Source organism: Manacus vitellinus, unplaced genomic scaffold, assembly GCF_001715985.3.
Source record: "Manacus vitellinus isolate BGI_N305 unplaced genomic scaffold, ASM171598v3 scaffold_27_pilon, whole genome shotgun sequence".
NCBI classification, from domain to species: domain Eukaryota; kingdom Metazoa; phylum Chordata; class Aves; order Passeriformes; family Pipridae; genus Manacus; species Manacus vitellinus.
Window position 1 is genome coordinate 5,842,706 of NW_021940039.1, and position 21,053 is coordinate 5,863,758.

At 46.4% G+C, this 21,053-nt stretch overlaps 3 protein-coding genes across 9 annotated transcripts in view; 1 reads left to right on the forward strand and 2 right to left on the reverse strand.

Annotated features, from left to right (window-relative positions):
- Positions 1-838, reverse strand: part of SET (SET nuclear proto-oncogene) — an 8,752-nt gene extending 7,914 nt beyond the window's left edge. The window contains exon 1 of the mRNA XM_008919454.3: positions 772-838. Coding sequence (XP_008917702.1) covers positions 772-838 — 67 coding nt within the window. The remainder of the gene's footprint in view (positions 1-771) is intronic.
- A 12,777-nt stretch (positions 839-13,615) lies between these two features.
- Positions 13,616-20,537, forward strand: WDR34 (WD repeat domain 34). Its single transcript, XM_029960452.1, has 9 exons — positions 13,616-13,800; positions 14,396-14,650; positions 15,348-15,457; positions 16,432-16,589; positions 17,025-17,134; positions 17,833-18,000; positions 18,396-18,628; positions 19,382-19,539; positions 20,124-20,537. Exons 1-9 carry the CDS (start codon positions 13,723-13,725, stop codon positions 20,360-20,362), a joined length of 1,509 nt encoding a protein of 502 aa, XP_029816312.1. The 5' UTR covers positions 13,616-13,722; the 3' UTR covers positions 20,363-20,537.
- The window catches only part of SPTAN1 (spectrin alpha, non-erythrocytic 1), a 47,697-nt gene continuing 47,164 nt past the window's right edge, over positions 20,521-21,053 (reverse strand). For 6 of the 7 annotated variants that reach the window (XM_029960450.1, XM_029960449.1, XM_018074208.2 and 3 more), the window contains one exon: positions 20,521-20,844. In XM_029960450.1, coding sequence (XP_029816310.1) covers positions 20,719-20,844 — 126 coding nt within the window. In that variant the 3' untranslated portion in view covers positions 20,521-20,718. The remainder of the gene's footprint in view (positions 20,845-21,053) is intronic. The other variant, XM_029960451.1, reaches the window with a different exon arrangement.

The window sequence follows — 21,053 nt, forward strand, 5'->3', positions numbered from 1 at the left end:
CGACACACGGCACGGGGAAGGAGAAGGGGCAGCAATGGTGTTCGGGGGCACCTGTCTCCAGATGGTCCCAAGTGGTCCCAAAAAGCTCCAGTGCTGCGTGGTCCCGCCGCCAGAGGCGGCCCCTCGGGACCGGGTTCAGAGCCACCGGCGAAGTCGTGTTTCCCCCTGGGAATGTAGTGATCCCTGTCTCCCTGCACTGCCTCCTTTAGCTGGGATGTGTCCCAAAGCACTTACAGAATCACCAAGGCTGGGAGAGACCTTTGGGATCATCCAGTCCAACTATGCACCAAGTGCTCTGTAACCCCTAAATCACATCCAACACCTCCAGGCATGGTGACTCCACCACCTCCCTGGGCAACCCATTCCAATGCCTGACACCTGAACAGTGAAAATATTGTTCTGATATCTGATTTGAATTGCCCATATCAGCTTAAGGCCATTTCTTCTGCTCCTCTCACTGAAGATACAGAGGAAGAAACTGGCCCCCACCACACTACAACCTCCTCTCAGGTAGTTGTGGAGAGTGATGAGGTCCCCCCTGAGCCTCCTCAAGACTACACAAGCCCATATAAATAACTTGTTTGAGGGCACAGAGCCCTGTCAGTCACACCCAGCCCGTCACTGTGGGAGCACAGCTCCAGAAGGTCACGGAGCCGCCTGCCAGCACCTGCCACTGCACCCAGAGCAGCAGGACTTTAAATAACCCATTTTGTCCCTTTCCTGTCCACCTGTCATGGAAGAGCTCAGTGCAGCTTCACAGCTACAGCTTACCCGGGTTTGCTCTTAAAGGAACAGCCAAGTCACTCTTTTCTATTGAAATCAGCACCACATCAGTCATAGACGAGTGTTATGACACAGATCGGGCTGAGAAACAAGTACAGCTTCGAGGAAATAGGAGTTACCCATTTGTATTTGCTTCTCAGTCACACATTAGCCCATTCTCCCTGCTTGTTTCCTCTTTTGCCTCATCAAATTGCCCTTACAAGGCCTGGATTAGTTCCTGCCTCCTCAGGGGTCTTGACTTTCGTTTTTTGGTTCCTACTCCCACCTGTTGCTTCCAAATCCCAATTGTTTTTTTCCTTTTGTATTCCCAGCTGTCACTTCCCACCAGCTCTGTCTTTGCTTCCACTGCCACCCACAACAGCTGCCACATGTCCAGGATTTGGGTTGTGCTTCCCTGGGCAAAGACCAGCAGAGAGGAGCTGCCATCCCTTCGTTCTCTGGTTTCACACACAGCAATGACCACCACTGGTCACAAAAGGGAAGCAAAGCATCACAGCTTTATAAATGCAAGATTATCATATCCTTCCCAAGAGGGGTGTCCCAAGGCCTTTCTGAAGCCCTTCACAGCAAGGTAACTCCTTCCATACTCTGCCTGCACCTCCCAACATCAATTAAAATGGATATCTTCCCATTCAGAAAAGGTAAGCTCGTGTGTAGGGCTTGGTTTTCTTCCTCCTGTTTCCTTTGGGTCTCTTGACTATGCAGGTGTATTTCCTTGGGGTTTCTTTTTCCTCATTTCTCACCTGTAATTTACTGTTATTTTGTCTTTCTCTAGATTAGCCTTTGAAGGTCTGTAATTTGAAATAGCAGTGCAAAGTTTGAAGGCTAATTCCAAGCAGGAACATAACGATCCAAGCAGTATCTGCCAGCTCCCTACTAAAATCCCTTGTTTAGTCTATAAATTACCTGGTATTCCTGAAGTACATGATCAAGGTGATCCACTGATGTATCCAAAGTCAAGTAATCATTCATTTTAACTGCTATACTGTTAAAAACACATTTCCACTATCTGTTTATACTGCCCTAAAACTAGCTATTATAAAAGAAAAAAGTGCACATTAATTATATATATTTAAAAGAATGTAAATATATCCAAATATTAAAAAATAACATATATAATAATATATATAAAATATTAAAATAAACATATATCATTTTAGACACAAAATACAAACCTGTGTTTTCATATGAAAAAAGAAAGCAGAGAGTTCAGTTTTGGGGGAAGGAAGAGGTGTTCTTTCACATAGTTTCTTTTTTTTTTTGCTTGCTTGCTTCAGTTTAGTGCTGGTGATGTGCTGTTCCCAGCTTCCTAAAACACCTTTTGTCCTAACTCTTCCTCAGTTCTCTTCCTGTTACAAAAGTTATGTGAACATCAGTACATTTTCTCCAGTTCTACATCCCTTTCCTCCCACTGACCAGGTACTGTTGCTTTAACAGCTTGGATTTTCTCCTTTTCCAAACAGAGCCTTCCTTGTACAGCCCAACCACGGTCTAACTTCTGGGGACATTTCATAAAAGGTCTCAAAACAACAGATGTTCACTTGCTGCTGGGGCTTGGCTCAAAGAATTTGACAATTCCCAGAGTGATGCCCTCTCTGCACTCTCCTCTTTGCTCTATGGAAAAATGAAGAAGTAAAACTAAGCCTCTGAGTTAGAGTCGTTGTTAAGCCCTGGGAAGGATGAGAGGAGAGCACCCAGTGGCTTCTGCAGCTGATTTCATTTAGTGTTTGTTCTTGCTGCTCACTCAGGAGGAACATGACTCAAATATTGTGAAAGAGCAAATGGCAACACAGCTCTCAACTCAGCCTGAAACTGCTCCTCTGTGTATGTACACAAACCCCACGGAGTTTCATTACAAAGGAAGAAGAGTGGTATCTGTGTGACACAAACCCTCGTTGTTACATGAGTTACCTGCTGTTACACAAGACTTTCAGAAATGACAGGTGATGCTCAGACCTAATACATAACTGGGTTTAATATCCCTGATACAATAACAACAAAAATAACCCCAAACACACAACAAAAAATTTGAAAGTTTAATTGCTAAATATTCAGTTACCTCCTTTCACTTCTTTCTAATGTTTTTCATTTTCTAAACCTCTAAGGCAGTTTTAGTCCTTGAATAACTGTTAAGGGGATAAATGTACAGTTATAATCCTGAGATACGGGGAGGGGTGTGAATGTATTCAGAGAAGATTTACATCCTTCTTCTCTCATCTTCTTGTAAGACCTTTATCAACTACTCTGATTACATCAAACAGAACAGTAGCATTTTCCCCTGAACTGCACTGTCCAAGTAGCTGTGCTGCCTATATCACAAACAGCTCATTCCTCATATTACATTACATATTACATACTACAGAGTCAGGATTCTGGCTTGTGTTTGAATTTCAGGTTGCACAGTTCAAGCTGCAAAACTGTGGCATCTTCCACATGCAGTGCCTGAGTACTGAGTGCTCACAAATCAGGGAGTTACATCTTTGCAGCCTTCCCATGGTAATGACTTTGTCAGGCTAATTAATAAAATTGGGGGGGATTTGGCAGCAGCTGATAATGATTAATGGCCTTACAATTTAGAGAGTGTAGAAGCAACTGCATGTTTTCCTCAAGAATTGACTAAACAGAGCTTCTTTGTAAAGGAAATCTTATATTTGCTCCTTGAGGTGAAAGTTCAGATCTCCCAGTATATCTATCCTTGGCTAGGTGTGTTACTACAAGACAGAGACATGATTGGTAATCATGATTAATTCCTGGAATTCGAAGTCAGCTGTAAATTTTAAACACAAACCCCTAGTTTGGCAAATGAAATTAGAAAATGTGCTAAATCCTCTCAAATCCAACACAGTAATGTGTGGAAGAAAGAGCACATTTCCTCCTAAGTATTTCTGCAGTGCAAAATGGGCATATAGAAAATCATGCAAGTCAATATAATTAGTAGCAACTCACAGTTTTACCTCCTTCCATCCCAAAGAATCTCACAGCCTTTATGGAGATTGTAGTAGAGAAATACAAACCAAGGATCATTTTACCACCCCTGAAATGCAACCAACTGCTTAACAATTGTACATCTATGCTGGGAGCCTGGTCTGCCACAGGAAACTTGCTCTGGATTAGGAACAAAGGTTCCCCCTTGGAATTTTTTAGACTCTATGAAATTTATGAGTATGGATATTAATTTTGTAGAGTCTACGAACATTTTTAAATGACTGGGCACACAAGTGAGTTGAAGGCACATGTGGAGCACACATAAGCTTGGACTTGATAGCAAAGCCTGACTGGCATATCAGGGCTGGCTGGGAGCAGCAGGGGCTGGTTTGCTGTGTGTGATCAGTGTGACAGCCCTCAGGAACCGCTGAGCCTCCCCGGCCCTACAAACAGTCTGGCACAGCCATTACCCAGGCAAGTACGTCCTGTTAGAACTGAATGGTGAGATAATGACAGAAGAATCTTCCACGTGTCCCTGCAGTTGTTGCAGTTTAAACCTTGGGATGAAAATATTTCGGGGCTGATAAGTGGCTTGAAGCAGGACAGTAGGTCAGTGACACTGACAGCAGGCAGTGACTAACAGTGTGTAGCTGAATAAATCCAGTGATCCTATTTACATTGGGGTTTATTTTTATTTTTGCTGAAATTCCCATTAGACATAGTTGCTAAACCTGATTTTTACTTTTTCCTATAGCAACATTTTTAACTTACCAGAGTATCTGCTTGGAATCCCTGAAGAGATGGATGGTCAGGTGCTCACTCCCAGGTATCAGAGGCAAAGAGGCAGGCAAAATATTCTGAAAAACCTTAAATGACATTGAAAGGCCATGAAACCTGAGCCACTTCTGTACATGAGACATAAGCTTTGTGGGTGCTTAAGAATGTTTTGTTCATATTTTGCAGATAAGGTGTACAGTTGTGAATTTTGTTATTAGAGCCAGTCCATCCTGCAGTGAGGCAATAGTAGACTTCAACCAAGCTCAATACAGCTACAATTTCACAAAAATGTTTGAAAAACCAGATGTTTATTTGAAATCAGCTGGTGATTAAATGGTATATGTTGTGGTTGGGTTTGTGTCTCCATCTGAGGCTTTATTTTGCTACAGATGATCTGTGTAATGAAAGCTCTCATGAGAAAAACTGAGCACTGACAAGAAGTATTCCTAGGTAAAATGATCAATCACAAATAAATACACTTTCAAACTGGAATACAGGAGGATTTATACTGGGAGTTGTTCTGGAATACTTGTGCCAACCAAATTTTTATGTAGAAGGCCCTGAAATAATTCCCAGGGGAAGTAGCTCCTCAGTTGCCTTCAGTGATGCTCTATCTGAAGCAAGGCTGAATTTCCTCTCAGAAGCTCTTGTGCTAGAGAGGATTTCTAAGGAAACACAATAAATATAGATAAAAAAGCATGGAAGTGACAGTAGTAAAAAATGAAATGAATGCTGAATTGAAGCTTTAGGATAACTAAGGAAAAACTATACTTTGTGCTTCTGTGGGTTCTCCTGCAAGGAGATGTACAGAAGATCCCCTCCCTCTTCTCCACTCACAGGGAAATTAAAAGGGAGCCAACATTTCTACAGACACAATTTATAAATGTTTGCTTTCCAGGATTTTAACTCTGGCCAATTCTCCAAACTCTTATTTATCATCTCCTCAGTCCTGCAGCAGGAAAACTCTTGCTGAATCCTAAGCAAAGTTGAGTAACACTTCTAGATTTGGTCCCTCAGGAATAGCAGTAGAGACAGATTTTACACTCTGTATTTCATCCATTGTCTCCTTACCAAGTGGCAGCGGGTTTTGTGGGAATCATTAAAAACTTCCCTTGTGATTCCCACTATTGATATTTGAACTCTCAGGGGGAGTAACCTCTGTCTCTATCCAAAAAGCATCAGATTAAAATAAACATAACATTGCTCAGTGAAGAGTGAGGATGTTAATGACAATTCTGGGGTTTGAAGTTGGCATTACTCAAACATTTGCAGCGTGTCTTGAGGCCTGTGTAGGAGTGTGGTGACAGGAAAGGTGAGGCAAAAGACAGGCAAACATGTAGGAATCTGTCATATACAGGTTTTGCTGTAATAGACATTGTACACATTGTTCTTTTCATCTGAGAATGTCAAAGCTCATTAAAAAAATCTAGTTAAATATAAGAAGCTCTGTGAGGAAAGTAATTCTTTTCCTGGTAGGTGAACAGAATGCCAGAGTTATTCAGTTATTGCTCATTAGAGCTGGAGACAGAACTCAGGAACAGGACAGGGCTCCAACTTGGGCTGCAGAAAGTGCTGCACGAGTTGCTGACAGTGAAGATCTGGGAGTGGAATTTGGTTAATTGTGTCAGTCTGTAGGAACAGTTACTATTTTTTGGCATTATATAGCTCCGGGAGTCCTGAGAGTCCTGCAAGGTGTTACCTGCTCACAAAGCAAAGAGGTGGCTCTGGCATGGAGGAATGTAAAGTCTTTCAGGACATAGTTTGACAACCTATTTTTTGGTAGAAATTCCTACTTATGCATTCCCCACCACACACTCCTGCCCTCTTCCCCTTCACACTGTCCCTGCATTGTGCCAGTGCTTTTTTTTTCCTGGTGCAGCCCTATGTTAAATTGAATCAGGGAACTGATTTCAATTAGAAATAGTCCCCATAAACTCCATTTATTTTTAACTTAGACTAGTACTCTGAGCTGGTTCCCTGGTGCAGATGCATGAACAATGTCACAAGAAAGAGAGTCCCTTGAAGGGAGTAATGAAGGAGTGAGGAACATGTTGCACAGGTCTCACTTAGAGGTGTTTGTCCAACTGCCCTTAACTGAGCCCAACCATGACAAGGTTCTAATTGCAACTGGTGTGAAAAAACAGCTTTTTTTTTTGGTAAGTTTTGTTTAAATTAACACAAGCAAGTGGAATATATCAATAAACAAAACAGCAGCTCTGCCACCTCAGGTGATCCTGGAAAAACTTTTAGAGCAGAATTTGAGATCATTGACAAATCATCATCCTTCCCTTTTCAGAGTCAAAACAAAGGAAATAACCTTTAAACTCCATGTTTGTTTTCACAGGGTTATGACTGGAAAATAATTTCATCTGCCTTTCTAAGGGGGGGTGGGGTGGGATTAAACAAAGTCGAGACCATTTCCCTCCCACCACAGCCGTACATTTATTATCTGACTCACCACTTCTGGGACTCCTTCTGGCAGCTCTGGCTTTATTGCACTGAAAACTCAAGCCTGTGAAAATATTCCCTGTTTTCAGGTTACTTTGTTCTCTGTTTCGTTCAGGTCAGTATTCCTTCCTTTAGGGGTTTGGAACTAAACATTCAGTAAGAGCTGGATGTTGTGGCTCTTAAGCCTTGTGGGTTGGGAAGGAAGGGGGGAGGGAAGGAAGGGAAAGCAGAAATGAAGGGGGAGGAGAGTCCATATCTGAAGAGAGATTCCAGGCTAGAGAAATTTTCCTGACATCCATTCAGTTTCCAGCAGAGTCTCCTTCAAGGGCTTTTCCTGAGATCCAAAGGCCCTTCCAATTCACAGCGGCATTTCCATGCAAGTTCCCCTCTGGGAGCTAAGGTATAACTGCACTCCTGGATAATAATCCCAAAGAACACCACCAGCCTCCCATTGAAATGTCAACTAGGCACTCCTGTTGTAGGGAGTAACAAAGAGATGCTAATATAATTAATTATGAAGCCTCGGTACCCTCATTAACACATCTTTAGTGCCTAGATCTTTGAAAATCAGCTGTATAAAGTGACTGTCAGAGTTAATTCCTTATAAATTGCCTCCTGTCACATCCCAGCACAGCAGCAAGTTCTCTCAGGCCTTGGTGCTAAGAAATCTGGGTGATTTTTTTTTAGTTCTGATGCAGTTATATCGCTGTTATTAAAGGTATAAGCTGTTGCATAAGCAGGACTTTGTCAGGCTGGAGTAGAGAAAAATAAAAATGCTTTAGTCAACCCAGCTTGCACAGTTGGGGGCATAAATAGGAAAAGTTTCAGTCAACTAGATGGAGAACTAAGGACAAAAGAAAAAAAATAAAAACCAGGACTGAAAGGTGTCACATAATCTGGCATTAAAATGTTTCCGGACCTTTTTTTAAATTTGGGGATCGCAGCCAGTTTATGGCTCTCCCTCCTCCTGCTGTCTTTACGACAGCATTCCAGCTCCAGGCCTCATTCCAGAGCATCCTCCCTCCCCTCCACTCCCAAATATATATTTCAATAGGCTTAGGCTTCATGGAGTTCCAAAACCAGCATGTAACTGGGGCAATTGTCTTTTACACTCCTCCACAGAGAGCCACAGTCATGCAGCTTAAGCCCTGTTTTGTCATGTTTTCACTCTTTTTTTTTTTTAAGTGGGACTGAGATCAGTTTTTGTGTTAGGAACACATATATAGTGAATAAAAAAGTTACAGAAACGGGCTGCATTGGTGGTTCCTTCTGTGATTTCTGAGTCCCAGCCTGTCACTGCTACAAGATAAAGGGAGGCGATAAAAGGAAAGTGATCCTTACAAATCACTTGGCATTTTCTGCAGCAGTTGAAACACTCACACTGACACATCCAATTTGTCTGTACAAGATATTCTGCTTCTCTTCATCTTCCATGTGCTTTTGAGAAGGTGATAATCTTCCTGCAATGCATAATTTTGTGAAGTTAGCTCTGTGTGTTTGTATAATATGCTCCAGGACCCTTTGGGATCCCCGTTGTACTTGGGATAACAAACCAATCAAAATGAGCTATTTTAATTTGCCATTTCAGAAGTGGCTTTCACACTAAGTGATTTTGCTGGTCTAGCTAGCGTGGCAATATGCAAATTCTCTAAATGGAGGTGAAATTTCTACCAGTAAGAGGAGTCCTTGCAAATCTCTTTCTTGCTGTATTAGTTGACATCATGGTAGGAGCATTATTTTATTCTCCACTCTTACATTACATCTCTGTATCCCAGTAAAGCTATGATGTATTTACTGATCACTCATTGTTCATAGAAATAATGTTTAAGAAATGAGAATAGCGTGCTTGAAATTAAACAAATATACAGATTTCTGAAGAGCAATCAAGAACTATCATGCAAATTCTGCTTGCTTGCTTTACATAAGCACAGATCTGATGGTCCCAAGTGGGATGTAACTACTTATTTCTGAATGTCCTTTTTTGAAACAACACTTCTGCAAAGGAGAACTAGTTCTATTCAGATGAGCAATACCTGTCCACAATGCCTCCTGAGATAACCAGCTGCTTCAGACATAGCAATTAAAATTCCAATAGCTGTTTGAGATAGTGGACATAGTACGAGTTGATGAAGTGATGTACAGAAGAGATAACTAATTTTTAGTCATGCATGGTTACTGAAAAAGGGATTCATTTAAGGGATCTCGTTGTTTTCAGCACTGCAAAGGGTCAGGTCCCTTTTAGGAATGGCACAGCAGATTGTACCTTTATGTCTGGGATGAGATACTGGACGTGCTGCTACGAACTCAGCAGGAACTGGAGGCTGCTGAGCCCAAACCAGGAGAGACACTGCCAATCACCCTGTGACATCCCTGAGGCCCTGCCCAAGGCAGAGGCTCCCAGCTGCCACCAAGTTCAGAGCCCCATGACAGCCAGGATTCGGGATCCTGAGCCTTTCACAGATGCCTCCTTGGACAATCCCCGGTGCTCGGCCCTGTGCCAGCCCCACTGCGGTTCCAACCCCGCTGGCAGTGCCTTTGTGCCCCTGTGGTGGTGACTTGCTGCCACCTGCCACAAAACCTTCCCCCAGCTCCTTCCTGGTCTGGTCACACTCCACTAAAATCTTTGTCTTATTATTAATCATCAAGGAAGGAATGTGGGATAAACAATACCTGCACAGGGCAAGGAATTGCACCCATATTTTATGAGTCCCCTACTGTAATTCTGCAGAGCACAGCAGATCCATGATTTTAACGGAGATGGATTCTTTGGATAATGTATCATGTCCCTGTGTAACAGGACATCAGAAATGAGGCAACATGTTTTCTGATGAGAGGGAGAAATAGGTTTTTAAAGCAAAAAGGGTACAGCATTTGCAGGGTGGAAACAGGAAAAAGAAGGTCTGAAATTAGAGAAAATACATGAGCCTGTTAGGATGGACTGGGAGTAAATAGGTAAGGGAGTCACAGAGCTTGAGAGAACACCTCAGGCCTGCACAAGGACCCGAACCCTCACCAAGGTACTGAGCACCTGGTGGGCTGCACAGACATTGTGTTCAACACTGACAGTTGTGGGGACCTTTTCTGCCTTCAGGTTTGGTGGATTTTAACATCACAACTCTAACAAAAGCCAAATATGGGATAACTGATCAGATATTGTCCATATCCCAATAACAAGCACAAAGTGTCAGCACAAAGCCAGTTCAAACTCCATATTCCATCCTTTGGTTAATGCAAAGGCAATAGTTCAGTACCCAGACCTCAGCCAGACCAAATCTGTCACCTTGGGCCATTCCCAGTCACAGGTGGGAAAGGAACAACCAGGGAACAGAACGAGGTCTTGCTGGTTATACAAGCTGGTTATACAAGTAGGTCCTGGGGTGACAATTCTATGAAACAAGCCCTTGCTGTTGTTTGGAGAGTTTTGTTGGTTGGCTGTGGTTTGTTGTGAATAAAGGAGAAGATGTAAAAGTTCTGTTCCTCTGAACAAAACCATCGCTCAGCAAAAGGCAGTGCCTTCAATCATGTCTCAAGCCCCTCCCTGCCAGTCTGAGTTTCAAGAGCCCTTTCTCATGGCTGGACTGATCTGTGCATGTTGTTTTACTGTATCTGTTTGGGGTGGAGGGAGCCGAGGGGAAGGTGTAAAAGTGGAAGGCTCAATTACGTCTCTCTATTTTTGGGTACAATCTGATGTTTGGCCTGTCTGGAGCCTCCACAGAACTGAATAGTTTCATTTATCACAAATCCAGGGCAGAGACTGCACCCACTAGTGGGGGAATTTTTACTGAGATGCAGCTCAGAGTGTTTGTTTTGCTCAGGTCACAGTGATCAGACCCCAGAGTGCAGCTTGTCTTACAGCTCAGTCCTTTTTTGATGCTTTTCCCCCCCAGTGCTTCTTCCCTGGCTGTTCTCTCTTTACCTCAACCTTCTCCTGTTGTTTTCTGATGATTTGCTCCATTATGTGAAATTGAAAACTTCCTACACTTTGTCTCATGAAACAGAGAGAGGAAAGAGCACAGATCAGCCCTGTAGTAAAAACTGCCACTTCAGAGAGACCTGGCAGCCTCAGGCCAGGAACAGCCCTTCCTCAGTTATCCCCCATTTTGCCTTATTTCCGGCGTGGAGTGAAAACAAAACCATCCCTGTATCTGATACTGCCAAGCCAGAAAGAAAAAGCAACATAAGATTTCTTGAAACACCTTTGATATATTGAAACTCCAGAGAAACTGGAATAAAGAAGGATCAAAGTGGTTACTTAGAACAGGCATTGTCTGCAGCTGTTAGCTCCTTTCTCATCCTCAGGGAAGAAAAAAGCCCAGACATGCACCACGTTCCAGGGAACATGTTCTACATGTGCAGTAACTTTGCATATTACTGGCTGAAAAAAATGTTGATTTATTTTTGGTCTCTTTGGTACTCAAATTCCAGTTTTCTTATCTCTTTGCCGTCCCAAAAAACTACAAACTTTCCTCCTTAAGTTCCCTCTGACAAGTTATTTAAAGTGTTTAAACTGCAGTTTGTGTTTAGCATTTTTATGATGAGGCACCTTGTGTATTAATTCACACTTGTAATATTTACTCCTCTTCTAAACAGTAATATGCCTTGGCAGTTCTACTCATACCAATTTAAGATAATTTAATGATGACTTAAGATGATCTATTTATAGAGGATAAATCTTAAACATGAAGAACCTCTTAAAAAAACACTCTGCTACTGGGTTCAAATATTTAGTATCAGTTATTCAACATAAACTTTAAAAGTCCCACTACTTCCTGAATTTAAATATTTGCAGTAGAAAAATCTCATCCAACAATGCTTGTTTTCTGTCCTTTTAATAGGGTTTTTGAATTTGAGTAGAAAATATATTTATTCCACTCATGAAGGGGCAGATGGTCGTGTCACTGTCCTGCATCTTTAAGCTCATGTCTTAAAAATTAAGCCTTTCTCAGGCAGTGCTGTACTGGATCTCACCAATACCAGCAGCAGAACACTGGTGTATGATACAGCAGTTGAGATTTTTAATGAAAAAGCTGAGGCAGGACCTCAAGTATTTTTTCCAGAGAAGTGACTGAACTCCTGCTGTGACAAAACCAGGACATTGTTTCCAACAGTCATGTTTTTTAAAGCTCCTTTGTAAATGGATGTTTTAAAAAAGGTGGAAACAGAAAGCTGAATGAGAAATAAAGATAATCAAGTCGACTCAAAACCACAGCTACAGACACCTGGTTGGAAATCTAGAGTTCTACAGCTGTGTTTTTGAGATGTTTCACTTGCCTTAAAACTGGTAGAAAGGACAGCAGAGTACAACTTGTAATTAAGTTTTGTAATTCATATCCTGACATGTGACCTGATGAAAAATAAGTTGCTGCTGGAGATGCCAAACTTGAACTCTGGAAATTCAGATTAACTCCTGTGCAAGTCAGAGAGAGATGACAGGGCTAAAAGCACCATCAGTCCAACCCATGGGTGCATTTATGTTCTTGGCTGTTCTGTGAGGTATCCTGAAGGTTCACACCAACCAGGGGAAGAATCACAGCGAATACACAGCCAGGATTTGAAATTCTGGAGGATTCAGTTCCATTGGAACTTTTTCTTTGCTTTGAAGGAGGTGCCACTGAACCTCTTTCTGCTCCAGTTTCACTGTCTGTAAAATGGGTATAATAGTTCTTTACCACGAGTTTTAGGGAGTCTTATTTCACTATTAATTGTGAAATATTTTAGATTCCTCAGAAGAGCCATTGCATTGGCTCTGACATAAATGGATTCACATGTGCTCCAGAGGAGAATTCACTGCTGAGCTCCTACTCTATTGATTCCCACACCCAGGCCAGGCTCCTTCCCAGCAACAGCCGGAATAACTCCCCTAAGTTGGTGCATCTGTGCCTCCTCATGCCAGCGCTAAATTTAGCCCTCGCATTCATCACCAGGGGGTTCCAATGGAGTTGCAGATTGAAAAAAACTCTAGGCACAGGGCTACCTGTTGGGAACAATCACCTAAGGAAGCGGGACATCCGTCCCTGTCCCTGCGACAGGAGCAGCACAGGTGTTATCCAGCTGTTATCCAGCTGTGCCCGTACCAGGGACACTCCCAGAGCTGCCCAGCGGGCGGGAGGCACTGGGTCCCTCAGTAATTCCAGGAGCTCGGTCCCTCAGTGATTCCCCCTCAGCACAAATCACCACAATTCCCTCATCAAAACCAACCAACGCAAGAGCAAAGCAACGAGTCCAAGCACACCCCGGGCTTTTCGCGTTCGGAGCCGGCTCCCCGGCCCCCTTCCCTCGGCAAACACACGGCGACACTCCAGTCAGAGCGGGAATTCCCCCGTGAGTCTGGAATTAGCGACAATTCCTCCTCAGCTTTGTCGCCCCCTCCCCGCCGCCATCTTAACTCCTGGCAGCCCCCGCGCCCTCCCGCCTGTGCTGGCACTCGGCGCCCGACCAGGCGGCCCAGCGAGGGGTACGCGGGGCGGCCAGAGGGGGAAGAGAAACCCCGCCGGACCCACAGCATTAGTGACAGTGCCAGGGACAGCCCGTGCCCCTCTCCCGCACGGAGCCGCCGCCCGCCCAGCACAGCCCTCCGTGCCCGTCCCCAACATGGGCCTCCGCCCAGACTCCACTTTGCGGCCACGCCCCCGCGGGCTTTTCGTCGCTTGCAGTGAACGGTCAATCGCGCAATCGCCCCGTTTCCATGGGAACCGGCGGAGCCTGCGGTGGGAGCGGGACGGGCCACGACCCCCAAAGCTCCGGGACTCTCGATCCCGCCGGGACCCCCTCGCACACTCCGGCCTCGCCATGTTCACGGACCTGGCGGCGCCCGGCGCCGACGTGCAGTCGCTGTGGAGGAGCGCCCGGAGCGCACGCTGCGAGGCGGTGAGAGACCCCGGGATGGCCTCGCTCCGCGCTCTTGTACCGCCGGGCCGAGCCGGGCCGCGCCTTCCCCGGTCCTGCCGGGATCGTGCCCCGACTTGCCCCCTCCGTGCTCCTCCGTGGCCCCCCGCAGGTCCCGGTGCCCGGGACCGAGCCCTGCCCCGCGGGGCGCTGGCGGTGCGGGTGCGGGCCGGTGTGTGCCCGCCGGCTCTGCCCCTTCCAGCCCTTTACTGATTTGGCCCCCGTACACGAACTGGCAAAGGAACGCCCGCGCAGCTGCCGCCGAGCGGTTCGAGCGGTCTTAACGCGGCGCTGTCACCTGTGCGGTGCTCGCCGCTTTCTCGCCTTCTCCAGCTCTCCCCATTCCGTGCTTTAGAGCACGGCCTGAACCTGGCTGGCATTCGGGCATCTCTGCCTCACATCAGCTCTCGGGAAGGTCACAAATACATCCCCTGCACAGGTACGGAGGCTTAGCCATGAACCAGAGCTGTGCAGATGGGCTGGAAAGTCTCTATGAAACGCCAGAAGGTGCTTTGAACGCTTTGTGCAACACTTGTTTTCCTGTTTGGATTAGAGACTGTCTGTCTTCTTTTACCAGAAAAGCTGCCAGACTAAGAGAATTTCCACAGCAGAAGCTGCAGCACAGTCTCACACAGGCCAGGACGCCGCGGTGCAGACGGAACAGGGCAAAGATGCTCTCCAAGACTTCCAGCAAGAAGTCCAAGTAGATTACACTGGCCTTCTGTCATTCCTTCAGAGAGTGGAGGACGCTGTTATCAAAGAGCTAAATAAAAACTGGGAAAGCCGTGCCTTTGATGGCTTTGAAGTGAACTGGACAGATCAGAATGAAACAGTAAGTGGCAGAATTCAGACCCTTGTCATTGCCCAAGCAGGGCTGGTTGCAGGGGCTCTGACTCATTAGTTCTATTCCTGACTGCTGTGATTGTTCTTACCAGGTTCTAATAATTAACCATTACAAGTTGGATTAGTTTGGGGGGGGTGGGTTTCCACCTTTCTCCTTGCTTGGTAAAACTTATTCCTGCTGGTGACCGAGTTGTAGCAGCGGTGTGAGAAGGAAGGCTGCAATCAGTGCAGGCTTCTCTTCAGTGCCTTTAGAGCACTCCAGACTAGCAGGGATCTAGGAACAGTTGCAGTCAGTGATTTGGCAGCTCTTCTTACTTAGATTCTATTTGTTTAGTGCACAGTGCTCAGGAATGGAAGCAGTTTGTATCAGATAGCAAACGTTGGGACTGGCGTTTTCAAACCGCTCAGCAAGTGCCAGACTCACACGTGGGGGGTGCTGTGAATCCTCAGGCACAGCCTTCCAGAGCTGTGCAGTCTGAGAAAGGCAGTAACGGAGTGACAGTTGATTTGGTAGGGTTGTGTTGGGGCTTTGTTTTCCCGTAGGAATTAAACAACCTTTTCACATCAGTCCTCGGGCGGAGGGAAGCCCAGGCTGTAACAACACAGTCACATCAGAGGTGGGCACAGAGCTCACGTCTCTGTGTTCAGAGATTGCTGCTTCAGTGCTTGGATTTGGTCTCTCCCAGGTGTTGTGTTTGCATACCTTGTCATACCCAGAGGCTCGGGATAAAAACCTGCAGGTCACCAGTGTCTCATGGAATGCCACGGGATCTGTCATCGCCTGTTCCTACGGCCGGTGAGTATCTGGGTGGATTGGGAGTGCAGCTGAGGCTGATAGGACACCTCAGGCTGACCTCAGGTCTAGATATGTTTGCTTTCTGTTGTCAGTAATAAACTAACACATATATAAATAATTCATCTTCAAAGTAACAAAATTATGTCTTATTTCTTCTACCTTTCCCCCTGCCCTGAAAATGGATACATGATCTTACTGTTTCTAGGTAGATTCTGTTTGGAAAGAATATGTAAAGAGCAGATGCACTTGCAAATATCTGTGGGTGGGGTTTGTGCTTTATCTTCACTGAGATCGTGGTGTTTCATGTGGTCTCTGAGAACCCTGGATGAACCTGGCACCTGTTCATGCCCAGTGCCACAGACATGAACTGACACACATTCAAGGCTTTCTGAAATGAGGCTTGGACAAAACATTCATGTAATTCAACAATGTCTGTACAGCCTCCTCTTCGTGGGCCCTAATGCTGCCCTTACTCTTGTTTCCTTCTGCTCCCATTCCCTTTGATTAAAAACCCCAGCAAAAGGGGTATCCCATGAGGGAATGTGTAGGGAAGAGTAGAACAGGGCAAACCTGTATGTTGGTTGCTCCTTCTGCTCTCCCAGTCTACAGCTGTTTGCAGATGGGAATGTGGTTTCTGTGTCTGTGGGTACCCTCAGTAGAGTTCCCTTCTCTGAACTTTCCATATGCACCCTTTTGATTGTTCCCATTATTTGCATGGTGAGTAGGCCTTGGAATAGGGAATCATACCTAAGATTTACTGGCTGGCACTTTGTTCTGTGAGCACAGACGTGGGCCTTGGCACACACTGTATAAACCAGCCCACAGAGATCCATCCCCTCGTGATCCCTTCACCTCAGTTTTCCTTCAGGCCACAAAGCAGCACATGGAAATGACCCACAGGGCATCCCAGAGCTCTGCTGGACTGGGATCCTCTGTGGGACAGGCAGGGCAAGACGTGGCTTTCTCTTTTTCAGGTTGGATGATGGGGACTGGAGCACAGAAAAATCCTACGTTTGTACCTGGAATCTGGACAGAAGAGGGTTGAATCCACAGCACCCTGACCTGGTGATGGATGTTCCCAGCTCTGTCATGTGCCTGGCTTTCCACCCCTCCCAGCCCTCACTGATAGCTGGTGGGTTGCTCTTACCTCAGACCATGCCTGAAACACACCCTTATTTCCTGCAGCCTGGATCCTTTGGTTTCTGGCTCTGAGCTCAGCCTCAGATTTCCTGCAGAAGGAACAGCATTGCAGCTCCTCAAACTGAGGAACTAATGCTCACCAACACAGATAAGTGCACTGTTACCTCTGAACTGGGGCTTGCTGCCTCTAGTGATGTCTGCCTTTATATCATCTCCTCAGAGAGAGATGACAGAGGGAAATCCAGCCCGGGGTGTAAGGGAAGAACATACTTACTTCAGCAGAACAATGTTCTCTTACACCAGGGCAGACTGTGCCCTGTCCAGAGCTGCCCAACCTTTGAAGCTGCTGGGTCTGTTCCCACCACAGCTCCATTTGTGTGTTTGTCTGAGCCATCAGGCCTGAGATGTTCTATCTTTGTCCTTTCAGGTGGCCTTTTCAGTGGGGAGCTGGTGGTGTGGGACACCAGCAGGACAGAAGACCCTGTGATCTGGAGGACAGGGATGACAGATGACACCCACACTGACCCAGTCTATCAGGTAACAGAGATCATAGGCAGCAGGCAGCGCTGGGGGAGGTGAGTGTTGCCACAGCTCTGTCATCCCTTTGCTTCCTATCCACAGCTAAGCTGCTGCATTTCAGCAGTAGTCTCTTTTGCTGGCTATTTTCCCCCAAATCTAGCTCCTGAACAGACACTTACCTGTAAAAAAATCACTTCTCTCTGTCCAGGATAATTGAAGAGCAGGTTCATTCACACTTAACTAATTATTAATGCTGATGCAGCCAACAATACCTGTGATGGTTTAAGAACACAAGTAGATCCTTGAGTGGAAGCCTGAAGCCCCTTGCTCTGAGGGGATTTACAAGCATGTCATTCAGTCTGGCTTCCTAAGGATTTTGTCCTTCTGGGGCCAATCTGTATTTCCTCATCTGAAAGGGAGGAAAATGTTGCTGTTTGTAGCTGGGTGAAAGTGCCATAAATGCCCCATCCCAAAAGTGAGGACAGTGAACCATAGAAACAGCAATAGAGAATTCAGGCCTGAACACCTGGCTGCATTTCTCTCCTCACATCTGTGTCTGTGCCAGTCCCAGCAGCAGCTGGTTTGGTACCAGGCTCAGTGGCTGCTGCCTGGCCCCGCTCTCGTGTTGTCCTGGCAGGTCCAGGCACCGCTGGCAGCCAAGCATGGGCTGGGCCTTTGTGACAGTCCCCCACCTGAGCTGGTGGCACTTGGAACAGGTTCACTGGTTACCTGACACCAAGCACAGACACCACTCCCGGCTGCTGAGCGTGTCCACCGACGGGAAGATCCTGGTGTGGAGGGAGGAGCGGGACGGGCGGCTGGCCTTGGCCGACGGATTCACCATGGTGGCTCAGCAGATCCCTCGCAGCGCTCGGCTGAAGAAGGTGAGTTCAGCAGCTCAAAGAGCTGATCCTACAAAAACACTCTAAACCCCGGAGCCCAAGTGTCAGAGCTCACCCTGCACACGAGAAGGACCAGGAAAATCTCATTCTGAACACGCACACTAACCCTTGATCCCCATCTCCTTTCCCACACTGAAATCATCGTTGGAAGGCTGGCAACAGCTAAGGTTTTGCCACACTCTAAAGAGAAGCTGCTGGAATGGAGAACTTGCTTCTAATATTAATTCACAGAATCCCTCTGTAGGAGGATGCAGCAGCAACAGTTGAAGGCTGAGCAGTGCCCTGGGTCCCTGGCAGGCTGGGCTGAGCTGCTCCGACCACGTCTGCCTTTCCCTGGAGCTCCAGTGCTCACACCAGCTCTCTCTCTTTTCTCCCAGTTGGCCTGGGCAGAGGCAGCCATGGGGGTGACCTCGCTGTCCTTCTCCCCCTTCGATCCCCACGTGTTTGTGGTGGGTGTGGAGGGGGGCTATTCCCTGAGGTGCTCCACTGCAGCTCAGACTCTGGCTCTCCCTCCCACGGGCAGCTCCGTTCCCCTCAGGGCGCCGGTGGAACTCGCCTTTTCCCCCCACGCTGGGCCCGTCTACTCCGTGAGCTGCTCGCCCTTCCACAGGCAAGTGCTGCATGTTGGACACAGTTACCCTGGCTCTAAACACACGTTTCTCAAATAGCCCCTGGGGTGTGTTTACAAGTTCCAAAAGTGACACCTGGCATTGTGAACTTTAGTTGTAGTAGAAACAATGTCCCCTGGCTCTGGTGAAGCTGCCCACTAATGCTGTGTGTGGGCACATGAGCAACATCAACACCTTCCATAGATCATCCCAGTTGTTACAATTATAAATCAGTTTAAAGACAAGGGTAGGAGCTGCTAAAGTCCTTTACTTGGGCAGATCACTAAATATCTTGCTAAATCTGTAAGATTTTCTGACACCAGAAATCTCAATAGTAGCTGCTGCCAGAATTTAAATGAGAAGCTCCCATCTCTGCCAGCAGTTCACCCACCATCCACAGAGGCCCCAAGCATGAAACATGCTGACAGCCCAGGTTTGCATTTAATTTGCATGAGACAAACCCATCTCGAACAATGCCCAGCTCTAGATCAGCAATTCTCAGGCATCCCTGGGCCACAACCCACCAGCAACTCTCACTGGTCAACACAAGCCCTCATTAAGTTTAATTGAGGGCAGTAACAAAGCTGCATCTCTACAGCCCTGGGCACAGCTTGGCAGTTGCTGCTCTAGGAAACACACTCAGACCTTTACAAAGCAGGAATATTGTCTGAGGTCATGCTCCTTGACTGATTTTTGTTCCATATCTTTAGCAATAAAGCAAAAAAGCGTTGTTTCTTGCTTCCTCCCTCCCCCAGGAACCTCTTTCTGAGCTGTGGGACTGATGGCCAAGTTCACTTGCACTCCATGCTGCAGACACAGCCCCTCTTTGCTCTGCAGGTGTCACAGAAATACCTGTTCTGTGTGTGCTGGTCTCCAGTCCGACCCCTGGTCTTCGCAGCTGCGTCTGGGGAAGGCAAGTACCTGCAGGTGCCTCCTCTTGGGCATCAAATTAAGAGTGTGCTGGGTGTTAATTAGAACAAGTCATTTGTACTAATCAGCAGATCCCACAAGCAGAGAGCAGTGTCCAAGGTTTGCACTGTGTAATTAGTACAATGGAGTAATTTCTAACTTTAGTGACCAGGGCAACCAGTCACAGTTATTTTTCACTTTTGACAATACCTCTACATCTGTTGCCACGGCCATTCACAGGGATAGAGCATGGCAAGAATATGCCTAAAACTTATTTCCAGCTCCCTTGTTTGACATTTACTTCCAGAATGGTTTAAAACAAGGACAGTTTTCTTGAAAAATTGCCCAAATTCAAAAATTCCCCATTTTTAAGTTAAAGAATGGAGATCTCACAGAATTTGCCAAGCTGGTTTCAGGTTTCTGACAGCAGACTAAATCAGTGCTGTCTTGCAGTGATGTCAGCTGTCACAGCCTAGACACCATCAGCAGGGGGAACAGGTTAAAAATAACTCAGTCTCAGACTAAGCAGGTACTCACCTGTTCAAGTGTCCTTTGGCACAAAGCTGCAATGAGTGTCTGTGTCTGCAGGAGAGGTGCTCCTGTTCGACCTGGCGAGGAGCATGAGGAAGCCCACGGTGTCTCTGAAGCAGGCCCTGAGCCACTGCCCTGTGTACTGCTTGGAATTTAACAGCAAGCAGGCACAGCTCCTGGCAGCAGGGGATGCTGCTGGAACAGTCAAAGTCTGGCAGCTGAGCTCAGACTTCACCGAGCAGGGACCACGGGAAGTGAATCACCTGGAGCAGCTGGCGAGTGAGAGCATGGACTGAGGCAGCAGCACAGCAGCTGCATGAAGCTTGTTCCTGCCCTGACTCCAGGAACAGCTCCCCACTCACCTGTTTCAGTGTTGGAAAACACAGGTAACCCACAGCTGGAGCTGCACCCATGTAACAGCTAAATTTGCATTGAACCATTAAACACCAGATGATGTGGTTCGACCAGTAACTTTTATTGAAGCACACTGCAACATGTTTCTTTTCCCTAAGAGTTTTAAGCTAAGCACTTTAAGGTTACATCATAAAGTAACATCGATTATTGTAGAGCACAAAGAGAGAGAGACACATGCAGAGCTACAGTCAGCAAACGTGAGCATGTCCTTTGCATCTTCTGGGTCTAGTGTTTCAGATCAATTCACAAAGAGTGAACGTGTAAATTCTATGTAGTCGTAGGCAGAAGGCAGTTCCCTGCCCTTGCCATCCATGTAGGGCTTCATGTGAGAGATGCAGTAATCGGCCTGTTCCCGGGTCAGGTTCTGCAAGAGACACAGCACAGAGGTGAGACGGGCTCTGGGGCTGTGGATGGGGCAGTTCCAGGCAGCCCTCCCATGCCCTGGGGCACAAACCAGAGCAGCACAACTACACCCAGCATGGAAATGCTCTGGCTGCTGGCACTGGTGAAGGGCTGGAACACCTGACCGGAGTCTTCCCACCAAAGAGAAGACAGAACAGGTGATAGACACGA

Bases quoted from the DNA above. Each gene is read 5' to 3' on its own strand.
- WDR34 (XM_029960452.1), top strand. From the start codon at position 13,723: ATGTTCACGGACCTGGCGGCGCCCGGCGCCGACGTGCAGTCGCTGTGG. The intron at 17,135-17,832 runs GTAACAGAGATC...CACTTGGAACAG, and splicing joins ACACTGACCCAGTCTATCAG to GTTCACTGGTTACCTGACAC. The intron at 18,629-19,381 runs GCAAGTGCTGCA...TCCCTCCCCCAG, and splicing joins AGCTGCTCGCCCTTCCACAG to GAACCTCTTTCTGAGCTGTG.